Below are 22,936 nucleotides of genomic sequence, written 5' to 3'. Positions count from 1 at the left end.
ATAGTATATATAAATCACGGGGTTATTAAAAAATGATGTTTAAGCAACAATATTCATGTTTGCTGCAGAGTCTATCGTATAGTCGTATAGGATTCAAGTAAAAAAGTTATTCATATATGATCATCGTACAATTCAAAATATAATATTTTAAAGAAAATGTTTTTATTTTTTAAAACGAGTGTTTTTTTTATCTAGTAAAGTTATCATGCGACTATTTTTTTTTTCTTTGTTGTAACCCTAAAATAAAAAATTTAGATTTGTTATAAATACAAAAAGAGTTTTGTAATAAGTTGTTTCAAAATTCCAAAAACCGTATGTCTAACCTTTTCCATTCTCTTTCCCTCTCTCTCCTCCTCTTCCCCTTCTTCTTCATTTCCATGGACGCTCAATCAATTGATTCAAATTACCCCAACTGCCCTGCATACAGTTGCGGGAACATCAACATCAGCTACCCTTTTTGGAGGATCGGCAGTGAAACCTCCACCCAGTTCTGCGGTTACCCTGGTTTTGGAATCAATTGCTCCAACAACGGTGATCGACGGGATATTCCAATTATTAATTTGGAATACGAATCTTACTATATCCAAAATATAACCTACGGAAGAAGAAGTATCGTCCTCCAAGATTACGACGTTTTTACTGCCGTTCATTGCCCGAGGATGAACCATAACATCACCATCGAAAGTTTGCCTTTCATTTTCTCGGATCAGAACGTGAACCTAAGTATACACTTTAATTGTAACGGAGTTCCTCATTTTGCTCATGAAATACCGTGTCTGAGTTCCCGGACTAATAAGTCGTGCGTTAATAGTGTGAATTCCGAGCCGGCGAATTTCAATTGGGATGAGTACTCATGCGATGACGATGTTATTGTAACGACGGTGTTGGATGTATTTCGTTCAATAAATGAGCTGGGGATAGTGTTCATCAGAGCATTGAGGGGAGGATTCGAGCTAAGATGGTGGGAAATAGAGGATTGCGAAATGTGTGAAAATTCTGATGGCCGGTGTGGTTACAATAATGATACAGGAGAGTTCATGTGTTTTTGCTCCAGCGGTACGACCACGAAGCGTCACTGTAAGAATGGTACGTGTAAGTTAAATCCCACATTTAGGGGTGTTAAAAGTCCTTTTGGAAAAGAAAAAAAAAAACAAACATGTTTAGTAAACTAGTTTTAGAAGCTATTTTTTGAAGTTTTTACATAAGAAAAAGAAATTTTTTAGAAAAGTCAAGAAATCCTGACTTTCTGTAACTTTTCTAAAAAGGACTTTTGGGGTTTGAAAAGTTAAGCCAATAACCCTGTTTTGGGAATAATTACAAAGTTTGGCAAAATTAGGATTTTAAATCGGAAGGTTTTGGATTTGCAAAATCAGAATCACAAACAAAGGGTGCGATTGGTTGTGAAAAATTTTCTAGTTTTTCTAAGAAAATCAAAGAAAAACTGAAATTTTGAAAACACGTTTGGTTCATTTAACTTTACAAAGTTTTCTAAAAATAAAAATTTTCAATTTTCCAAATTATATGTAAGTTAGAAAAGTGAGTTTTACAGTTTTCCAAATTTCTAAGATTGAGAATGAAAACTCTACCGTTTACAATCAAACGCGTTGTCATTAAAAACTGAAAATGAAAATTTAACTTTATTTTCTGAAAACATTTTCTTAGGAAATAAAAACAGTTTTTAACAACCAAACGTACTCTTTATCCATAAGTTGATTGTCAATGAGTTCTAAATGTCATTAAAAACTGAAAATTAAAATTCAACTTTATTTTCTGAAAATATTTTCTTAGGAAATAAAAACAGTTTTTAACAACCAAATATACTCTTTATCCATAAGTTGATTGTCAATGAGTTCTAAAATGTTCAAAGCATTTTGCTTTGCAATAGCTAATACATATATTTCAATCTAATCTTACATAACAAACGAGGCATCCACAAGTTCTAAAATGTTTAAAACTTTAGTATTAAAAGTAAAAATATTCTAGTCTTTTGCCAAATTGGACCTAACACCGATACGAATTCGTTGAACAAAGATCATTAAAATTCGACTATATGTGAAGAAGTTATGGTCGTTTAAAATTGGAAGGTAAAGTACATCGTTCAAATGAGAAAAATAGCGGAAATGTAAGTGCGGAACAATTCTATGCCTTGATTATATGATTCCGCTACGATTCTAACGAAAAACAAGTTTAATGAGATCGGAACCGATATTCACGTGTGGGGTCGTAAAGTCGTATGATTTTACAATTTTACAATTGAAAACACCATTTTAACAACTACGGAATTTACATCTTTCTAATTCTCACACATAGAAATAGTTAATGACTACACATTTGTAAGTCGTGCTGTGGTCAATACGTCTTACTAAAATATAAAAAAGTTTACTTAATATGCCAAAATATTAATTATTATAATTAGAAAAAAGTTATATTTTATTAATATTTTATTTATATAACCATATTTCAATTATTTAAATGTGTTATAACTGAAATTGTGCACGGTTTTGTGATAAGAATTAACCGTGGGTGTATATTTTGTTAAAAACAAGCGTTTTACCGTAAAAGAAAAAAAATCACTTTCGTAGAACTTATTAAATGATACGAATTTGATAACAATGTTATTTTATATAAAGGTTAAATAACTAAATCAGTTATGGCACGAACTAAATAAGTTGCGACTAAATCGTTATACATTAAGGTCCTCAAGTGAAAACTGATTTTATATTTCTTCTGAAACTTTATTCTATAAATTGGAATATGAAACGTTGTTATATAAAGAAACAACAATGTTTTATTTGCTTAGAAATCTATGAGATGCTTCAAACAATTAAACATGTACATATGATCATCGATTATACTCACGGCTACTTATTATAGTGTGGGTGATATAATCACCACTAACTACCACTAAGGTTGAGATACACACCATTGTCCTTTTTATTTTTTATTAATAAAATAAATTATATATATATTTAATTAGTTAAATTATAGAGAGAGATGGAGAAAGATAAAGAGAGATACGGAAAATTAGAGAGTGAAACAGACTGATTGAGTGCGATGGTTCGTGCATCCCACCACCAGGGGCGTATCTAACCTTGTAGAAGGTAGGTCTTAGGACCTACCTTTTATTTTTTAATACAAGAAATATATATAGAAAATATGTAGGAACTATATCATTTTTTGCTAAAAGACTTATCTATTTTTGCTAAAAGACCAACCTATTTCAATTTTATTTACATAAGGAACCATGTGGTTTTTGGTTCTAGATTCGCCACTACCCACCACTATTGACCAAGAAAGTTGTTTACCGGTAGCCACCACTAACATCTTGAGATGGTATTCATATTTGTGGTTAGTGGCCACATATACTACGAGAGGTCTCATGATGACCATACGAGATGGTCTAATGCTAGAACTAAATGTGTACTCTAATCAATATTATTCTGTAAATTTTAAAAGAACGAAACATCATTATCTAAAGTCGCATTTAATTTAATTGTAGTATTAACAATTAACAGTTAGTAATATACACTTTTCATATTATCGTTTCTGTTTGCAACCACATACTATTATCTCTTATAATCTTTTATAATCAAAGATTTCAATAATGAATCGAAATCTCGTTTTCAATCAACTATCTCTTAACTAGTGTTATACCTGTCCGGTGGACAGTGTGACCGATGTAATAAAAAAAATTGTTTTTTTGTTGTATATCACCATTCTACTAATTTGGTCTCATATTAGCATTATATAATAACTAATCTACCCATTTAAACAACATATGAATGAACAAAATAATAACAGTAGATTAAAAGACAATAAAACAAAAGAATAACAATAGATTAAAACATAATAAATGAAATCAAGTTCAAAAAAAAAAAAAGTCAAAGCTGTTGTTAAATTACCTCTCAAATTCATTCATACATTGTTTATTGTGGTAAATGTCTTAACAAAAGTAAATTGATATTTACGTTGGTCTCACAAAGTATATTGCTATTTTAGTTACCACATGTATGATAAGAGAAAAATATAATGAAACAAAAGTTTATTAGAAAATAATTGATTTATATTGTTTTTATAACATAAGAAATTTGTTATAACTCACTTAATTGTCTTCCTCATCTTTTGAATCAGTCGTAAAATTGTTATGATGTTGTCAGAAACATTGTATCCCCGGCACAAATAAACTAAATGTAAAAGTAAAAAACAACAATCGTATGAAATTTACATAAGTCAAACCATATGTTATAACTTACATCATCATCATATTATCCTTAATAGCTGTGAGACTCATGTATTACATGGGTTAATTTTAAAAAAAAATGTTAAATATAAAGGTCAAAATATTTGAGAACTCTGAATTTCTAAGAAAATAAGAAAAATAATGATTTATTATAATGAAAATATTTTTTATGTTTTAAATTTAAAAAAATAATTTAAATAAAGAAAAGAAACTTTAATTTTGGGAATTTTGAAATTAAAAGGTAAGTTTATTAGGGAAATCAATATCCATTTATTACTATATTTATTGCAGTTATTACATTAAAATATTATGTGAAATTTAATAAAATAGAAAAACTCATAAAATGACATGTGAGAAAATAAAAATTAATTCAAAATAACCATAAAATGAAACTTGGCAAATTGAATGAGAGTGTAACAAGTGACAAAAAAAACATTTATTTATTAAAGAGGATTTGAAATGTAACTGCTATTTGAATAATCAATAATCCAAAAAGTCAAAACTAGCAGCGAGACGTTCTTTCATTCGCATCCCTTCCCACCATGGAAATTTCAGCTACCATACTTCTATTGACCATCATACCTTCATTTCATCCCCTAAATATCCATCTGTATCTCCATTACTTCCTCTTCACAACAATGTTTCATTACACATCATCTTAATTCTGCTCCCAAGTCTTTCTCTATCAAACATCCAACAATTTAACGAATGTTCAACCACGTTATACATTTGTGGTCAGTCGATCACATATATCCATTTTGGGGAAACTGTCGTCCTTCTTACTGTGGACTCGAGGGATTCGAACATACTTGCAGAGAAGACAACATCACTACTCTCATGAATTTGGGCCGTTGGGCCATAGGAACCAACGGGTACAAAATTATGGACCGGCCCAAGGCCAGGGAAGTTCCTGGGAGGTGCCACTAATTTTGGAATCATGTGCTATGTATTCTTGTTAAAGCAATTTTGGGTTCCAATGTGTGGATTTTGGTAGCGCATCGAAAATACCCGATATCCGAATTATCTGTCCGATTTTTTTGGGTATCAGGTAAATCGAGTATCGGGTTAATTTTTTTGGGTATTCGGGTAACCTGATTTTTTTTAGGTCGGGTATATAGGGTATGTTTGTTGGGTTTCAGGTATACTCGAATTATTTATAAAAAAAAAAAAAAAACTTTCATAGAGCTTATACCCTGTAGCAGCAAGTATTTGATCACGCTCAGATTAATTATCATAATTGTAAAACATGAATCTCTTTTATTATGGTAGTATGGCACCAACAATATTAAGAACAATTGTTTATATGTCAGTATGTTCTTTAAAACTCAATTGTTTTCTAAATTATAGTTTTTTTGCAACTAAAAACTCATTATCTTGACGAAACTTCAGAACATAGCAAAATTTATGGCTACAATTATCTTAAACATTTTAAACTTTTAAACTAAGATCTTTAAGTATTTATTTTTTTAACATCTTATTAGCATCTTATTAGATTAGATTAAGTTGTTAAAAAATTACTTGATATCTCAAGTATTATTGACTAAGAACTCTTAATGTTCAAAGTTTGAGTAACTTCGTTTATATCACGTTTGTTTATATAAAAAAGACTAATAGAGCACGGCATAGTTATTTCATTAAATTTATTTTTTATTAGATTAGATTAAGTTGTTAAAAGATTACTTGATATCTCAAGTATTATTGACTATGAACTCTTAATGTTCAAAGTTTGAGTAACTTCGTTTATGTCACGTTTGTTTATATAAACAAGACTAATAGAGCACGACATATTTATTTCATTAAATTTATTTTTAAGTGTCATTCATATATATATATATATATATATATATATATATATATATAGAGAGAGAGAGAGAGAGAGAGAGAGAGAGAGTCAAGATCAAATAAAAAGAAAATTTTTGGTAGGAAAGTAAGAAATTTATATATATATATATATATATATATATATATATATATATATATTTCGAGTAATACCCGAATTACCCAAACTCGATCTACTACCCGAATTTAATTTGGGTCGGGTAACGGGTATTTTTTTTAAATGAAAACTCCAAATTACCCGAAACCCGAAAAAATTACCCGATCAACACCCCTAGATTTTGGGGAATTTCAATCGGCGCCACTGATCTGGGAAGAGGAGCCTTGCCATTAATGTTGTCATCGTAGATGACATCTGTCGGTTGTTCTGTTATCAGCAGGTTCACTTCGGCCGCCCCTGTATTATCCGGATTTCCAATCATGCCTTCACTACCGTCGATAGCCATCGGTGATGACATTCCTACTTGCTTCGTGCATTAATCAACCGGTCGAATTTCTCGTTCTTCCTGTTCATCGACTTCCATCTGTCTTCATCGGCTTCCACAGCCGCTTTCGATATCCTCCTCTTCATCAGATTCCCCTACCTTGTCAAATGGTGAAGGTTTGAACGGAGACCAATCGTCTGAATATTCGACTACCCCGACTTGGTATTCCACACACTCAACCACGATTGTTATTTCTTCGTTGATCCATTTCCTCGATGATGTTATTACTCCAACCTTTCCCATGGAGTAGTCTCTTCTGTTAGAGATGTTGTCGAATGGGTTGATAACTTTGCCGAGCGGCCGTGCTATGGTGAAGTTGTTTTCGTCTCATACTGGTAGTGGGACTCCCAGTATTTTGATCCAAGCAATTATTTGTAATGGTTTTGGTCTGATCGTACAAGCCCCTTAAACCAATCTCTCCAAAGTAAAATGTTAATAAAATCAATATTTTTTTATTATATGGGTCAACCGTCCATAAAACCGATATAAAACTAGTTTTATTTAATGCAACAACTAACACGTCTTGAATTTAACATGCCTTGAGAATTTCCGTTCTGGTAATTGTACTCCTTAATTCTTTAATATATACTGTATAATTTAATAGGTTTACTGAAGCCAAAATAATATGAGTCGAAAAGTCGAAAAGTCAATACTTTAAACTCAAAATTAATTTCGATTTGAATAATCAACAATTCGAAAAGCCAATACTAGCAGCTCTACGTTTTCGCCCTTCATACTTTACAGAAATTTGAAGCTACTTTCCTTCCATTAGCCATCCAATTTATTCTCATTTTATTTGCTGAATCTTCATCTGTATGTCTTCAACCGATGTTTCCTTTAGTAGTATATTCGTCTTTCTATTCCCAATTCTTTCCTTCGCAACCATCCAACAATTTAACGAGTGTTCAACCACGTTCTATGCTTGTGATCAGTCGATCACATATATCAGCTATCCCTTTTGGGGAAACGGTCGTCCATCTTACTGTGGACTCGAGGGATTCGAACTTACTTGCAGAGAAGACAACATCACCACTCTCCAAATCAACAACACAACGTTCCGTGTTGGTCGAATCGATCAAAACAATACTAAACTCACCCTCGCCCTTGATGATCTCTGGGAAGGTGATCAACCTAATGCTTGTTTGTTGAGACCGAATGAATCGATTGACCTTACCACGTTTCGCTACACTTTTTTTAGTTACGTTCCCGATGGATCTCTTTTTCTAGGGATATACTTTTCGTGTCTGGAAGATGTGGTTAGGTCGATTCCGAATAGGAACAGGTTTAATTGTTCCGGTGATGAAGATGGGAGAGTTAGTTTCATTGGGAATCGATCGATTGCTGTAGGGGATGCATGTGAGCGTGTGATTGGAGTGCCGGTTTTGAGGACGGCGTTTGAGGATTTTAACCGGAGTGAAACGATGCCGTTGCAGGAGTTGTTGTGGATGGGTTTTCAGATGGAGTACAGGGTGGACGGCGGCGGAATTTGCTCCCGGTGTCAGAGATCTGGTGGGTCGTGTTGGTCCAATTTGAATTCCTCCACCCCTTCTTGCATTTGCCCAGATGGTGTTTCCAGTTTGGTATGCGGCTCAGGTTTGTGGATTAGCTCAAATTTCTTTAATATTTATTTGGATTATTTACTTAGCTCAAATTTCTTTAATATTTATTTGGATTATTTAATTGAAAACTACAATAAAGTAATATATATTGGTTTTATAATAGATTTAGTTTTTATATATGTTTTTATTCAATTAAATCTAAAATATCGGTAAACTTATTCAATTTAACAAATTAACCCGGTTAACAGGTCATTTAATTTTCAAAAATTATATTTCTGACTCAGATTTCAAAATTTATTACAAATTTGATCAAAAATTTACAATTTTGGTTCAGATTTTAAATTTTTTTACAAATTTTGTCCAAATTTTAGAATTTTATTATGAATTCATCATAACTTTAGTTTTTTTTACAACCTTTTCTTCTCAAAAATTGTTTTCTAATATGTTTTTTTTATAATCTCATATTTATACCAAAAAAACATATTTTCACATAAAAATCTTATTTTTGCTATATAAAAACTTTTTTTAAAAAGTATTTTGTATAAAAAAATATCTAGTTATAAAAATAGGTTTGGATTGTTTGTTTGATATCTCTTAAAAAATCAATTAAGAAATTAAAAGTAACCCTAAATTATAAAAACATGTTTGGATTATTTGTTCTTTAATCACATTTATATGAAAGTTTAAACTAGTTACATTATATATGAAAATTTAAAATATATATAATATAACAATATTATATTTTATTCGTAAGAATTTTTTTAAGAAAAAAGTTAAAATCATAATTTTGATATATTTTTTTATAACTTTTTAATAAATATATTATCTAAATAAAACATATTCATTCATGGCACGTGTCCAATTTAGGTTGTGATTTTTTATTGTCAATCAACCTCTTCTTACTTGGATTATTTATAATCTTGTATTTCCTTTATTTTTTATGTCTGTTATATGGAATACCGATTGCAATTTATTATCGATAAACATGTTTTTAGGGGAGTGAGAAATGACCAAATACAATAGCGACATAATTATATAAAATATTATGACTATCAATAATACAATAGAATACTTTAACTAAAATTTTAAAGAATTTACACATGAGTTTGGTAAAAAAAATTACTCAAACACCTGAAACATGCTTGAGTTGAGCTTCACAAAGAAAGTATCACAACCTACTCAAAAACATGATGTCGAAATTTTTTAATAAAACGTTTTTTTTTCTATGAACTACAATTAAGAACTGACATTATTTGTCTTATAAATGTGATTAAAGAGCAAATAAATAATATTAAAATGAGTCTAACTAGTTTTCGACAAACTATAATTTGATAGTATATTTTGGGTTACTTTTAATTTCTTAATTGATTTTTTAATAAAAATCACACAAATAATCCAAACCTATTTTTATAAGTAGATATTTCATATACAAAAACTTTTTAAAAAAAGTTTTTATATAGAAAAAATAAGATTTTTATGTGAAAATATGTTTTTTTTTGTATAAATATGAGTTTATAAAGAAAAAAACATATTAGAAACAAAATTTTGAGAAAAAAAGTTGTTAAAAAAACTAAAGTTAGGATGAATTCATAATAAAATTCTAAAATTTGGGCAAAAAGGATAAATTTGGACCAAATTTGTAAAAAAATATAAAATCTGGGCCAAAAGTGTAAATTTTGGACCAAATTTGTAATAAATTTTGAAATCTGGGCTAAAAATGTAATTTTTGAAAGTTGGATAACCTGTCGACCGGGTTAAATGGTTAAATTGAATACGATTACCAGTATTAGGGACTTCATTGAATAAAAAAAATATATAATGACTAAATCGATTATGAGACCAATATGTATGGACTTTATTGCAGTCTTCCCTTATTTAATTAGTTGTTGACAAAAAATAACAATGACTAATAGCTTACCAACTAACTCCTCTAAGGGTGGAGGGAGTCATTCTCTCCTAACCCACTATCACATTAATTTTTGTCTCTTCTTTTTCTTTATCTTTCCCAACCCACAACACACGAAAATCATATTTTTCTCAACTGATTCAACTCACTCAATTAAAAAAATAATAAAAAAAAGTAAGGTGCAAGTTTTAAAACACATGATACAAGAGAAAATGAGAGAGAAAGTAGAGAGAGATGATGATATAAGTTAGTGAAACCAATTAAACAACTCGTTGAAGCGGGAGAGGTACCGACAGTAACTCTATTGCTAATTAAGATTTTATCTTGTTTGTTTTGTATTTTTTTTTAATTGAATGTGTTGAATGAGTTCAAAAAGATAGGGTTTCCGTGTGTTGTCGGTTGGAAAAGATGAAACAAAAAATGATGTGACAGTGGGTTGGGAGAGAATGACTCCCTCCTCCCTAAGGGTTATATAAAAAGTAGTTATAGCGAAGAATGTTAAACAACAACTAGAATAAATATGAACAAGACGATGCGTTAGATCTCCACAAAAACCTTTTATATTATTTTAGCAATTGGGTATATGTTTTACTAGTTTTTTTAGAGCAACTAATCCATAAACTTAGTTTGTTGCCTATTAGATATAAAATAATTTACAATGGATGGTTAAAGCATCCACAAATCGAGTTTAACGAGAGAATTGAACGATATTACAAGTTTAGTTTTCATTTAATGAATGAAATTCTATCGTTATGAGATGTCACAATGATATTGAATGGATTTGAAGTTCAATAACCATTGAATTCTTCAATTGGAAAAAAAAATTAACTCTTGAATAAATATTTAAAGTATGTTTTATTGAATTTTATAGAGTTTAATGGATTGTTAAAATATTGATAAAGTTGTATGAAATATAAAATGATAATGTAAAAATTTATTGAACTCTATGGAATTGTATGCATTATTGATGCCCTAAATAGATAAGAAGAAATGTTAGCGAATATGATGGTTTCAGTTTGTGATTAGTAATAGGATCTCTACTAGAATATAATTTACAGTTACAAAAATGAGTAATAAATTACAATTAGACCATTCAAAGTATTCACCATTAACAATAATTGTGGTTGATGTAGCAATATGGTAAAAGATGAAAGTCACTCATAATGTTGCGTTGAAATGTGTTCACCACCACAAATGACCACATTCAATCATATTTTTTTCTCTCTATCACTCTATCTCTATCTCTATATTTAACTAATTAAAAAAATATTTTTTTTTGTTTAAATAATCAAAAAATAAATTAAATACGGTGGTGTGTAATGGTGGGATGCCAACTTAATGTGGTTACATTTGGTGATGAAGTCATACACACCACATTACTTTTTAGTGATAAGTACTCTAGATGGCATTGAGCTATTTAATACACACCACCCATCACTAACTTGGTGGGTATCAAATCATACTAAACACTTTATATACCTTTGACTCTATATCATTATATCCTTTTTGATTTTTATTATTTAAGTAAATAAATATATTTTTTAATTATTTAAAATCTCTCTCTCTATCTCTTTCTCTCTCTCTCTCTCTCTCTCTATATATATATATATATATATATATATATATATATATATAGAGAGAGAGAGAGAGAGAGAGAGAGAAAGAGAAAGAGAGAAAGAATGAAAATCATTGAACGATATCCATCATTCTTCCCGCCACAAAGGACCACAGCCACTAAGAACCATTAACCACCCTGTAACCACCACCCAAGGTGGTGTTCAATTGTTCATGAATAATGATGGGTGCCAATTAGCCCATGGAGGCATCCGTGATATATATATATATATATATATATATATATATATATATATATATATATATATATATATATATATATATATATATATATATATATATATATATATATATATATATATATATATATATATATATATATATATATATAAGGGTTATTTGGAAAACAAAAAACCCTAAAAAAATTCTAAAAATCATAAAAATGCATAAAAAATACTTAGAGATTACAAAAAAAAATTAATTTTTTTATAAAAAATTGCAGGTTTTTAATAAATTCGCTGAAAAAAAATTAAAAATAATTAAAAAAATATATATTTTTTCAAAACCTTGTCTACCTTTAGTATTTCATCTCATTTAAAAGAAATTGTATTTCTCTTCCAAATCGTTAGTTATACTAATGAATTGTTGTCTATTAAAACAAAACTATAGTATGGATGATCCTAAGACAAATTAATCATACACAATTAGTTTTTTTTTTTTTTTTTTTTTTTTTGTTTAATATAAAGTTTGTATATACAAAAAGGTGTTAATGATCCTAAGACATTACTTGTATTTTTTTTATATAAATTAAGTTTGATCTTTGGTATTAAAGTTTATACTAAATTTGACTTACATCGTATTATCGACAATCCGACCTGATAAAATAAATATTTCGACTAGTTTCCGTCACCTTATTTAAACTGGAAACATGTGAGTTCAAATCCTTAATCCGCACTGGGTCCATTCTAATTTTCTAATTAAATAAAACATTAAATAATTGGTTAGAGATTATTGAATATATATATATATATATATATATATATATATATATATATATATATATATATATATATATATATTGAGGTTCAATAGAGAACCATAATTAACCAAGGAACCAATCTTTTTTTCAACTTTTAAAACTTATTTTTTATCAAAAAAAAAAAATAAAAAAAATAAAGATACAGAAATTCATAACTTTTTATCATTTTTCCAATGCTATAAAACTCGATTTTATTTATTTATTTATTTATTTACGTCAAATTCACAATGTGAATATTCGAAAATTCACAACGTGAATCCGGATTCACACGGTGAATCCGAAAAATATTTTCACATTCACAATGTTAATATATGAATTTAGATATTTTTAGATTTTTTTTCGATAAAGAATAAGCTCTAGAAATTAAAAAAAAGATTTGGTTCTTATAACCTATAATTATAGTTCTCTATTGAACTTTTTGTTATATATATATATATATATATATATATATATATATATATATATATATATATATATAAATGTTGTAAAAAACGCTCGACGTTAGCTAGTCGGTGGACTGGGGTCAAGGGATTAATCGGCTAGGCGGAGATTAATCGGGTACCATTAATTGCTAATTTGTTGAATTTTTAAAAAATAAATATGACTAATATCATATTAAAGTTCGTAAATACTACTAATATGATAACAAAATAGGTTAATATGATTAATACAATGCCAATCATGCCTCAAATAATTTCCATTGAGATAAAACTTCTTCAAATTGTTATAATTTCATCGTTTTATAATGTTTCACTCATTATGTATGCAGAGATTAATCGCTAGGCGCCCTCTAATCGTTTGAGTAGCGCCTAGAGATTAATCGGAGATTAATCGGGACCTAGTCGGGATTTTTACAACAGTGACATATATATATATATATATATATATATATATATATATATATATATATATATATATATATATATATAAAATACTCATTTCAAGTTTATTAAGAGACAAAAACCACAACCCAACCCTACCAAAAAGACGATTTTTACAAGTTGCAACATTTTTTATCCTTAGCCGCTAAAAATGCAAACCACAATAAAGTCACAAAAATATGAATTATTTCATTATACAAAACAGTTCATAGAACAAAAAGGTAGGGATGAGCAAAAGGACCGAACCGGCCGGAACCGGGAACCGGCTTCGGCCAAAATCAAGAACCGAACCGACCCGGCGGTTCTACCGGTTCCGGTTCCTACCGGTTCTTGTTGTGTCTTCAAATATTGGAACCGATCCTTGAAAAATAGCATCATACGGTTCCGGTTCTTGCCGGTTCTACCGGTTTTTGCCGGTTCTACCGGTTCCGGTTATATCGGTTCCGGTTCCTACCGGTTTTCGGTTCCAAAAATCCACAAAAATAACGTCCTGGTCCCGGCCCGACCGGTTCCATCGGGTTCCGGTTCCGATGCCGGTTCCGGTTCCGGCTGGTTCCTCGGTCCATATGCTCATCCCTAAAAAAGGTATTAACCAAACATGTCATGAATGTATCCTAAATAAATTCAGAAAGTACACGTCATCTGTAGTAAAGAAGAATTACTGCAACAAGTAATTTGAGTTTCATACATAATTTAATAAGTGATAAGAGTATAAATAGCTTAAATGGAACTAAAGCCATGAATATTTCTCGTTTCTTTAATTTCTTCTAAAACTCCTATGGATGGACTTTGCTATTAACATTTCTCACAATGTTTTTGTAGGGTCCCCAACTTCGTTGAGAATAAAACTTGGTAAGTCTATTTAATTACTTTATATGATAAATTTCAATTATGTAGCCCATATTAAAAGTAGTCTGTATTGCATGCAAAAAGCAAAACTGAACGAAGGGTTTGCCGACAATTTAATTCGCGGCTGGCCTGCCCTTAAAGTTATAATAAGATTATTAGATTTTCAAGGTGTTTTAACTGAAATTGTAAACTTTACTTTGTCACAGCTTTCGGAATTGGATCTGCACTTCTCTTGATTGTGTTGATATTCATAATATATTGCATTCGGAAATCCTCAACAAGCAGTTGTGTTGCGCTATTTAAGCATCAAACTGAGGACGACAAAAGTGTTGAGACCTTTGTTATACAATATGGATCCTTAAGTACAAAAAGATACACATATGCTGATATCAAGAAAATGACAAACTCATTTCAAGTTAAATTAGGACAAGGAGGTTTTGGTACTGTGTTTAAAGGAAAACTATCAGATGGGCGTCTTGTGGCAGTAAAACTTTTAAACTCATCGAAAGCAAGCGGACAAGAATTTATAAACGAAGTTGCAAGCATCGGTAGGACTTCTCATGTTAATATTGTTACTCTCTTGGGATTTTGTTTTGACAATCAAAAAAGAGCTCTGATATATGAGTTCATGCCAAATGGATCATTAGAGAAGTTTAAATATGGCCATGTTTCTCAATGTACAAGTGAACACATAGGAGTAGACAAGTTATATGAGATAGCACTTGGAATTGCACGGGGTCTTGACTACTTGCATCGTGGCTGCAACACTCGTATTTTGCATCTTGATATAAAGCCACATAACATCCTCCTTGATGAAGACTTTTGCCCAAAGATAGCAGATTTTGGCCTTGCTAAATTGTACTCGAGAAAAGATAGTATTGTTTCTATGTTGGAGGCTAGAGGCACTATCGGGTATATTGCCCCTGAAGTTTTTAACAGAAACTTCGGTGGAGTGTCCCATAAATCTGACGTATATAGTTATGGGATGCTCATACTAGAAATGGTTGGAGGAAGGAACAATGTTTATAATGGTGTTGGATCCGAGGATACGAGTGAAATCATGTATTTTCCAAATTGGATTTATAGCCGTCTTAAGACAAATGAATTCTTATTTGATGGTGTGACATCTTCTACAGAAAATGAATATGTTAGAAAGATGACTATAGTCAGCTTATGGTGCATACAAACTAATCCCAAGCAAAGACCATCGATTAATGAAGTGATTGAAATGTTGGAAGGAAGCATGGAGGCATTGGAAATTCCCCCAAAACCTTTCTTCTCTTCTCCACCACGATCACCAACCACCATGTTTAACATATCGCAAGAAGTGACCGATGAGCACTCATGTATTTCACAAAGGACATGATATATTAACGAAATCAAACTGCATTTTTATGATGGTTTCATGTTTTTTATGGATGAAAAGATTGATGTAAAATTTATAATTTTTTTAACTCTTGGTGATATCTTCATATGCTCTAATTTTGTTCACTACAAATAAAATGACATATAGTGACACACATTTTTAGTGGCATATGATTAATGTGCCACTATATCATGGTTTTTAATGACACTTATTATATGCCACTAAAAAATTAATACATTTAATGGCACTTAATCTTTTGTTTCATTAAATTTCATACTTATCAGTGGCATAATGACTTTTTTTTTTTGAAAGAAGGTGGCATAATGACTTGATATACCACTAAAACTTTTTTTTATTAAAAATACCGTATAAATAATTCTTATAATAACTAAAAATTTTAATTATAATATTAACAATTTATTTTATATTTCTTATTTAAATATGTTATTACATATTTATGGAACTTTATTATTATGTTAATACTTTTAAAATTTTGATTTTGTTGTATTAATTTTGAAAACAAAAACTGATTTTTACTTGGGATTGTTTCCATTAATTTCTCTATTTTCTTGTTTTAAAAAGATTCTAATATAACAACTGCATCGTGACTAATTAGATTTAAGAATAAAAGGAAAATTATTAATTATAACCGAATGCCCAAATAACGTTTTTAGCAAATCCATCTATTCAATTTTACATAATTTTTCTATTCAGTGAATCCCAACTTAAAGGATGACTCAAGCGTAGACCCACTTATACATCCCATCTCAACAACACCACCACTTTCTTTTCTCGATTTCTCGTCTATTGTTCAATAATTCCCGATAAATTAAAATCTCGTGATAAAACTAAAAACTAGTACATAAAACAAAAGCCACACTTAAAATTAAAAAACTGATACGTACAACAATTAAATCTCACCCTCCCACTCCTGACGACGATCTGAACACTATCATCACCCTCTATTCGTCGACGCCGGACGCTGTCGTCGGCCTATGGGTTCTTCCACGATCGTCGTTGCTTCCGATCGTCGCCACTTCATAGATAGTCGCCACTTCCTCGATCGTCGCCGTTGCATCCTCAATCGCCGCCGCTTCCTCTATTGTCGAAACTTCCTCGATCGCTATCGCTTCCTCGATAGATGCCACTTCCTCAATCGTTGCCGCTGCATCCTCAATCTCACTGTTAGGTATTTTTGCTACTCAAATAAGCGTATTTACAAATTTCATTTGTTGGTAAATTTCAAGTTGTATACTGCTCGATTTATTGCAAAATCATTGCCCAAACTGCTAGGGTTTATCAATTTTATGAGAGGCTGCCACTAGTACCTTTAAAAGTCCAATAGTTTTTTATTATTAGAACTGGTGATTGCATTTTGTCTTTCTCAAATAAGCGTATTTACAAATTCCATCTTGATTTCTTTGTCACAATCTGGTGACACCATTAGATCATCTAAGAATGATTATAACTTGTAATTTGAGAGGTCCCTGGTCCATTAAAAACCCACCAACAATTATTACAGTGTTAAAATTTAATAAATTTTACAATTCTACATATGTTAGAAATATGAGTAAATAAGAGAATTTATGACTATCACTAACAGCCACTCATAGATCAGAAGGATGAACATCTTTAGTTTTAGGTTCACATAAGCAATTCAAATCAATGTGCATAAGCAATTAAATATAAATATTATGAAAAGAGGCATATGACTAATTGACAACATCTTTAGACATTATTTGACTTCATTGATGATCAGCTATTTGTTTCCTGTTACCAGCATTGTCCTTCCTTTAGAGCTGATTTTCTTATTTCTTTTCATAAGCACATTCTTCATTCTCTTTTTGTTTCTTCAAAAGATGTTCACAATCCAATTGTCCTGTATTATTGACTTCAACCATATCTTCACATGATAAGCTATGAATAAGAATAACTCACAAAGGCACATATACTCAAGAACTCATATGATTGATGATAGTTCTCTCACAATTATAGAGGTGAGAGTCTCTCCAAGTTCATAAGAAAAATTACAAAATTTTCCATAAACAACCCTACACCACACACAAGCTTAAATACTCTCCTAAGGGAATAATCCTCAAAATAGGGACCACTGGGACCACAACCCAGCTGGAACAATCCCCACGATTACAACAGTACAACAAAATTAGTTCTTGAGGCTTATCATCACACCACAATAAGCTTATAAATTTATAGGAAATGTAATTACCTATATTGCTTCATTAGACTCATTAAGTTCATTAAATCAATGTGTTTGTTAATATAGTAAAATTAATGACTTAATAGTGAAAGTCTCATTTCCTTGACTTTCTTTGTTAGGAATCTAATTATTCAACATCATATTTAGGTTACGTTACCTTAATAGTGTCGATTTGGTTTTGCATAGATTCACGATACTGAGTTTCTCCAGACTTGTCAGAAATCAGAACTTGAAGCTCTTCTTCCAGGGTTTCACTAGGCATATCCTTTAGTTCCGATTGCAACCCACCAAAATAGAAACATACTATACTTACAAGTATGTAACTATAATAACACTATATGACTTGATACTTGTAAGCAAAGAACTAAAATAATCAGTGCATATTTAATGTGGAGTTGGGGTCAAGTAGTAAGCAAAGACAAACAAATGTGACATAAAAGAATTAAAATATATGTTATGAAAACCAACCTTAAAATTTTCAACTCTACCCTTCAGTTTCTCCAATGATTCCTTCACCTGTAAAACAAAAAGATTTGTGAACAAACCAACAATTTGAGATTAACTATTAACTCACATCAAAAGGATATTTATTTTTAATTCTGTTAACATGAAAAGGTTAGAATTTTGTGTAAACCTTGTGATGTTCTAAGGAAACAGATCTCATTTGTGTCAGCTTGTCAAAGTTAGCTTTCGCAGCATCAACCTTTGTCATTGTATTGTTGTACGCATTATCCTAAAAATACAAAGAGTACTTGGATTAAATATTAACTTGTATTAAACTAAGCTGTCATCCAAGGATACATACCAGATTTCCACTTTTGACTAGGGTTGTAGCATCATAGTTTCCTGTGACATAAGTTTCAAAGTTTTCATTATTATGTCTTCTTTCAACAATGTTCAACTAGGAAATGAATTTATACCTGAAGATTTAGTATCCCTGTGGTCAATTTGTGTGTTGACCTGTACCATGTTAATTCAACATTAATAGGGGCATTTCCATCACTAGATAGTAAATAAAGTTTGTTGCTATAGTTAAAAGTCAATTAATTAATACAAGCCTCAAAATTATCACTTTCTCTTTTTAAAATAACTATCGATTTTGACTTTATCCAAAATAATCTAAATTGCCATTTTTAATAAGATAAAAGAAGTGACCAGGCATGGGGTTTTCATTTTTAATGCCTGACATGTTTTTTTTTTCATTTACATCTTCTTCAAATCGGCATTTTTTTTGAAATAAGTTGATTTGCTTTTTTATTTCATGCACAAATAGAATAATTACAAAAAACAAAAAACTTAAATCTAATTTTCAACCTTGAACTTTTTAAGTATTGCACGGTGCCTTTTGAAGTTTTTGTTTCCTAAGCATTTCATAAACCATATAATTTCAATTACAAACACTACTATATTAGAGTATTATTCTTCGATTTTAATCCTTAACATATATCTATAGTAATTAATCAAATTTCTTTTTATCAAAGGAAATAAAAATGAAAGTTATGTTCCATATATTTGTCGGCAAGTTTTAATAATAATATGACACTCTATTTATAACAGTAACCCACAGTTCTAATAATAATAATAATAATAGTAATAATAATAATAATAATAATAATAATATTTTTATCAAAGGAAATAAATGAAACCCCAAAAGATTCGTGGCCTCGTTTGTAATTAAAAATTTGATCTTTACAATATGGCACTCGAATATTTTTTGGTTAAAAATTATCATATATTATGATTATCACATAAGATATTTTATACTCTATAATACGTTTGTGGTAAATATTTTTGGGGGACAAAGTGAAGCATAACTACATCTTGTTATAGAAAGTACATTGCTATTGTGGGTAAAAGATAAAGTAAATTTATGGAAAATAATTATGTAGAGCATGTGTGATTTGAGGAGAAAGAGCCGAGCAAAGATGGAAGAACCCCATGTTTCTGGGACAAAATCATTTGCTCGACTTGCTCACGAGAGGTATTATTATATTTTATTATTTTGACTTATATTATCGTCTTTTTTTAATTATTTATTTTTCATCAAACATAACTACATCTTGTTATAGGCATTGAAAAATGGTGTATACCCAACACAAGGACAAATATGTGTAAAAACCTGCACCCGTAAAAATGGAAATATCATGAATGAAAAAGTCGCTCAAGTTATGGTAATGATTTCCCGAGACATTATATATACATGTTTTTAATCATATCAAGTCATATACTCTTTGTTTTGTTTTTAACCTTGTAATTTGTCCCACTTTCAAATTATTAGAAACATACCTTTAAAGTAGGTTGCTATACTATGATAGTATAGCAACCACTTTCAAAGTATGTTGCTATTAATTTGAAAGTGGGACAAAAACAGTGGTTGAGAAACACTTGTCATGTTTTTTGTATGTTGCTATTATGCAGACTTCCCTACAAGCCATTGCAAGCAATTCCTCAAATACCCTAGGATCTGTAGATGATTTTTCAAAAGATGATTACTCTAAAGTTAAAGTTCCTGAAAAAAGAGGGTATGTCAGATGTGTTGGAAGGATGCGTACCGTAAAAGAGAAGGTTGTTTCTTGTTTTAATGATCCAAGTGTCGAACAAAGAAAAACTATGGTGAATGTTATGGCAAATATCATCCAAGAACATATCCCAAATGCAAACTTGTCTGGAATTCTTAGCAATATGAACATACAGGTACATATGTCATCTATAATTGCATTGTTCCTTTTCAATTACCCTATGAACAAAAAAAACATTCATTAAAATTAGTCCATTATCATATTTCCAATTGGACTCAAGAATGACCACTTTTGCCCTTCTGAATAATCTTCTTGGTGTACATATGCATCTTCTTAAACAAATTCTTCTTGTTCATTTGTACAAGACTAGTAGAAGATATCTAGAGTTGGACATTAATGTTATATGTTTTCATTAATTTGTTTCAGATGCCAGGCAACACTTCTACAGTTCCATGCAACTCTAATTTAGTTAACCAGAGAGCATCTTCTGAAAGTCATCATAATGATGGTAATCATTTTGATGAGCTTTTCTCTTTCCTTTGTTCTAATAAATATAGTTTATTTGTGTTGAGTGTTATATTATTTATTTTCTAAAATAAGCCTTATTTCACTAGATTCTGGATTATCTTTGTTTTTTGACAGGGAATTGCTAGCATTGATCCTTGAGTATGAGATAACACAGTTTATTCAACCTATCATGTCTTTGTTTTTTTGTTTTATTTTATTTTTATATGCATGTTTTAACTTTTGTTCATTACTTTATGTTTAGCATGTACTTAGACATATTTGATATTTACCTAGAATATTGATGAAAAACAATAAATTTTGATTATTTTCAATGTGCTACAATTTAATTATTCATTTTATTTTATATTATAGATGAAATTGTATTGTGGTAAATAAAATTGACACTAAAATCTTAAAATATGTAACTAAATGTAGTATGAATTTTTTAAATCACATGAGCATTTAATGGCACGAAATATATTCCACAAAAAAATTTCTTCTGCTGTGACACATAAAAAATGCCACTATTTTTTATTGTGGTAAATAAATAAGTGCCACTAAAATCTTAAAATGTGTAACTAAAAGTAACATAAATTATTAAATCAAATCAGATTTAATGGCACAAAATATGTGCCACAAAAGAAATTTGTTTTACTGTGACAAATAAAAAAGTGCCACTGAAAGCCTAAAAACTGCAGCAGCAAAAGCAAAAAGTGCCACTAAAAGGTTTTAGTGGGAGCGTTTCTAGTGGCATTTATTAAATGTGCCGCTGATTCTTTGAGAAGCCTTTAGTGGCATTTTTTTGGACTTTTAGTGCCACTAAATGACATATTTTTTGTAGTGGTTCAAATGTTTTTTGGGGTCCAATACAACATCTTCAATTGTGAAAATAGTCTGCATCGGTTGTATTGTAAAACATGTCATTACCGTATTATATGATAGCAAAACCGTGGAACACTATACGTATTAGATAGAACAAAAGAAAGCTCAATTTTGAAATCTGTATACAGATTTATACAACATGCTATATGATAAGAATGGAAATTCCTTGAACCACCTGTCATTATGCATGTTGGAATTAAACCAAAGAAACATTGAATTAAAGTGATAACATGGACATTCGTATCAGAGAGGAGAGATGTTTATATATGCACTAACTAATGTCTTTATTGATGACACATCAATTACAAAGGGTTTATGAAGTCTTTTAAGTATACGTAAAGATAAATAGGTTATAGTTAAAGAGTAAATAATTAAGTCAAAGTCAAAATGTCAATGAAAGTAATCAAAATTAATTTGTCTCATGGATCTTAAGCCTCAACGCCTCGCCTCACTGCCTCACGCCGCGTAAATCTAATGAGGCTTAAGCCTCGTTATAGCCATCTGAGGCTTAGGATTTGAGGCATTTTCCCCTCGAGAACGCCTTTTTAAACCAACAAAATATAACTGTTCTAACAGTATAACTTCCTTCCCAATTGCAATTGCCTTCCTAAGTGCATTAGTTACTTCTTAAAATTACTAATATAACCCTAAGTCTAGATTATATTTCAATAATGCGCACATTTGTGAAAGATTAACTCCATATTTTCTGATAATGATTGGTTTGTGTACAGCGATTCTTGAAACTTATTGCGAATAATCAATTTTAGTTGGTTAAAAATAGGAAAATTGGTTTTCTATGTAATACAACTTACATATATTACTTCAAGTGTAATAACACTTCATTCTTCCTTCTATGGCTCTTGTTGACTTTTTCCCATCTGCGATAACATCTACCATCCGATGTTGGGAAATTTATTATCGAAATGTGCGAAAGCGTGTTATTTTCGCATGAATTGCCTCTTGGACTTGAAATTCATTAATATAGAATATAATTACAATATGGGCTAAATAATACAAGGTAGAGATATGGGCCTATACTAAAATACTGACATACATGCATGCGTAGATGATACG

General features: G+C 30.2%; 1 protein-coding gene across 2 annotated transcripts; it reads left to right on the top strand.

The window, feature by feature from the left end:
• The first annotated feature begins 274 nt into the window (after positions 1-274).
• LOC111903578 (LEAF RUST 10 DISEASE-RESISTANCE LOCUS RECEPTOR-LIKE PROTEIN KINASE-like 2.1) lies at positions 275-15,768 on the top strand. Of its 2 annotated transcripts, none has more exons than XM_023899345.3 (3): positions 275-1,086; positions 14,344-14,373; positions 14,577-15,768. In XM_023899345.3, the coding sequence occupies exons 1-3, from the start codon at positions 315-317 to the stop codon at positions 15,734-15,736; spliced, it is 1,962 nt and encodes a 653-aa protein (XP_023755113.2). In that variant the 5' UTR covers positions 275-314; the 3' UTR covers positions 15,737-15,768. The 2 variants fall into 2 exon arrangements, with proteins under 2 accessions (XP_023755113.2, XP_023755112.1); XM_023899344.3 differs by lacking the exon at positions 275-1,086 and adding an exon at positions 6,315-8,154.
• The last annotated feature ends 7,168 nt before the right edge of the window (positions 15,769-22,936 follow it).

Source organism: Lactuca sativa, chromosome 8 (assembly GCF_002870075.4).
Source record: "Lactuca sativa cultivar Salinas chromosome 8, Lsat_Salinas_v11, whole genome shotgun sequence".
NCBI classification, from domain to species: domain Eukaryota; kingdom Viridiplantae; phylum Streptophyta; class Magnoliopsida; order Asterales; family Asteraceae; genus Lactuca; species Lactuca sativa.
Note: the sequence above shows the minus strand (reverse complement) of the source record. Positions and strands in the feature narration are given on the sequence as shown.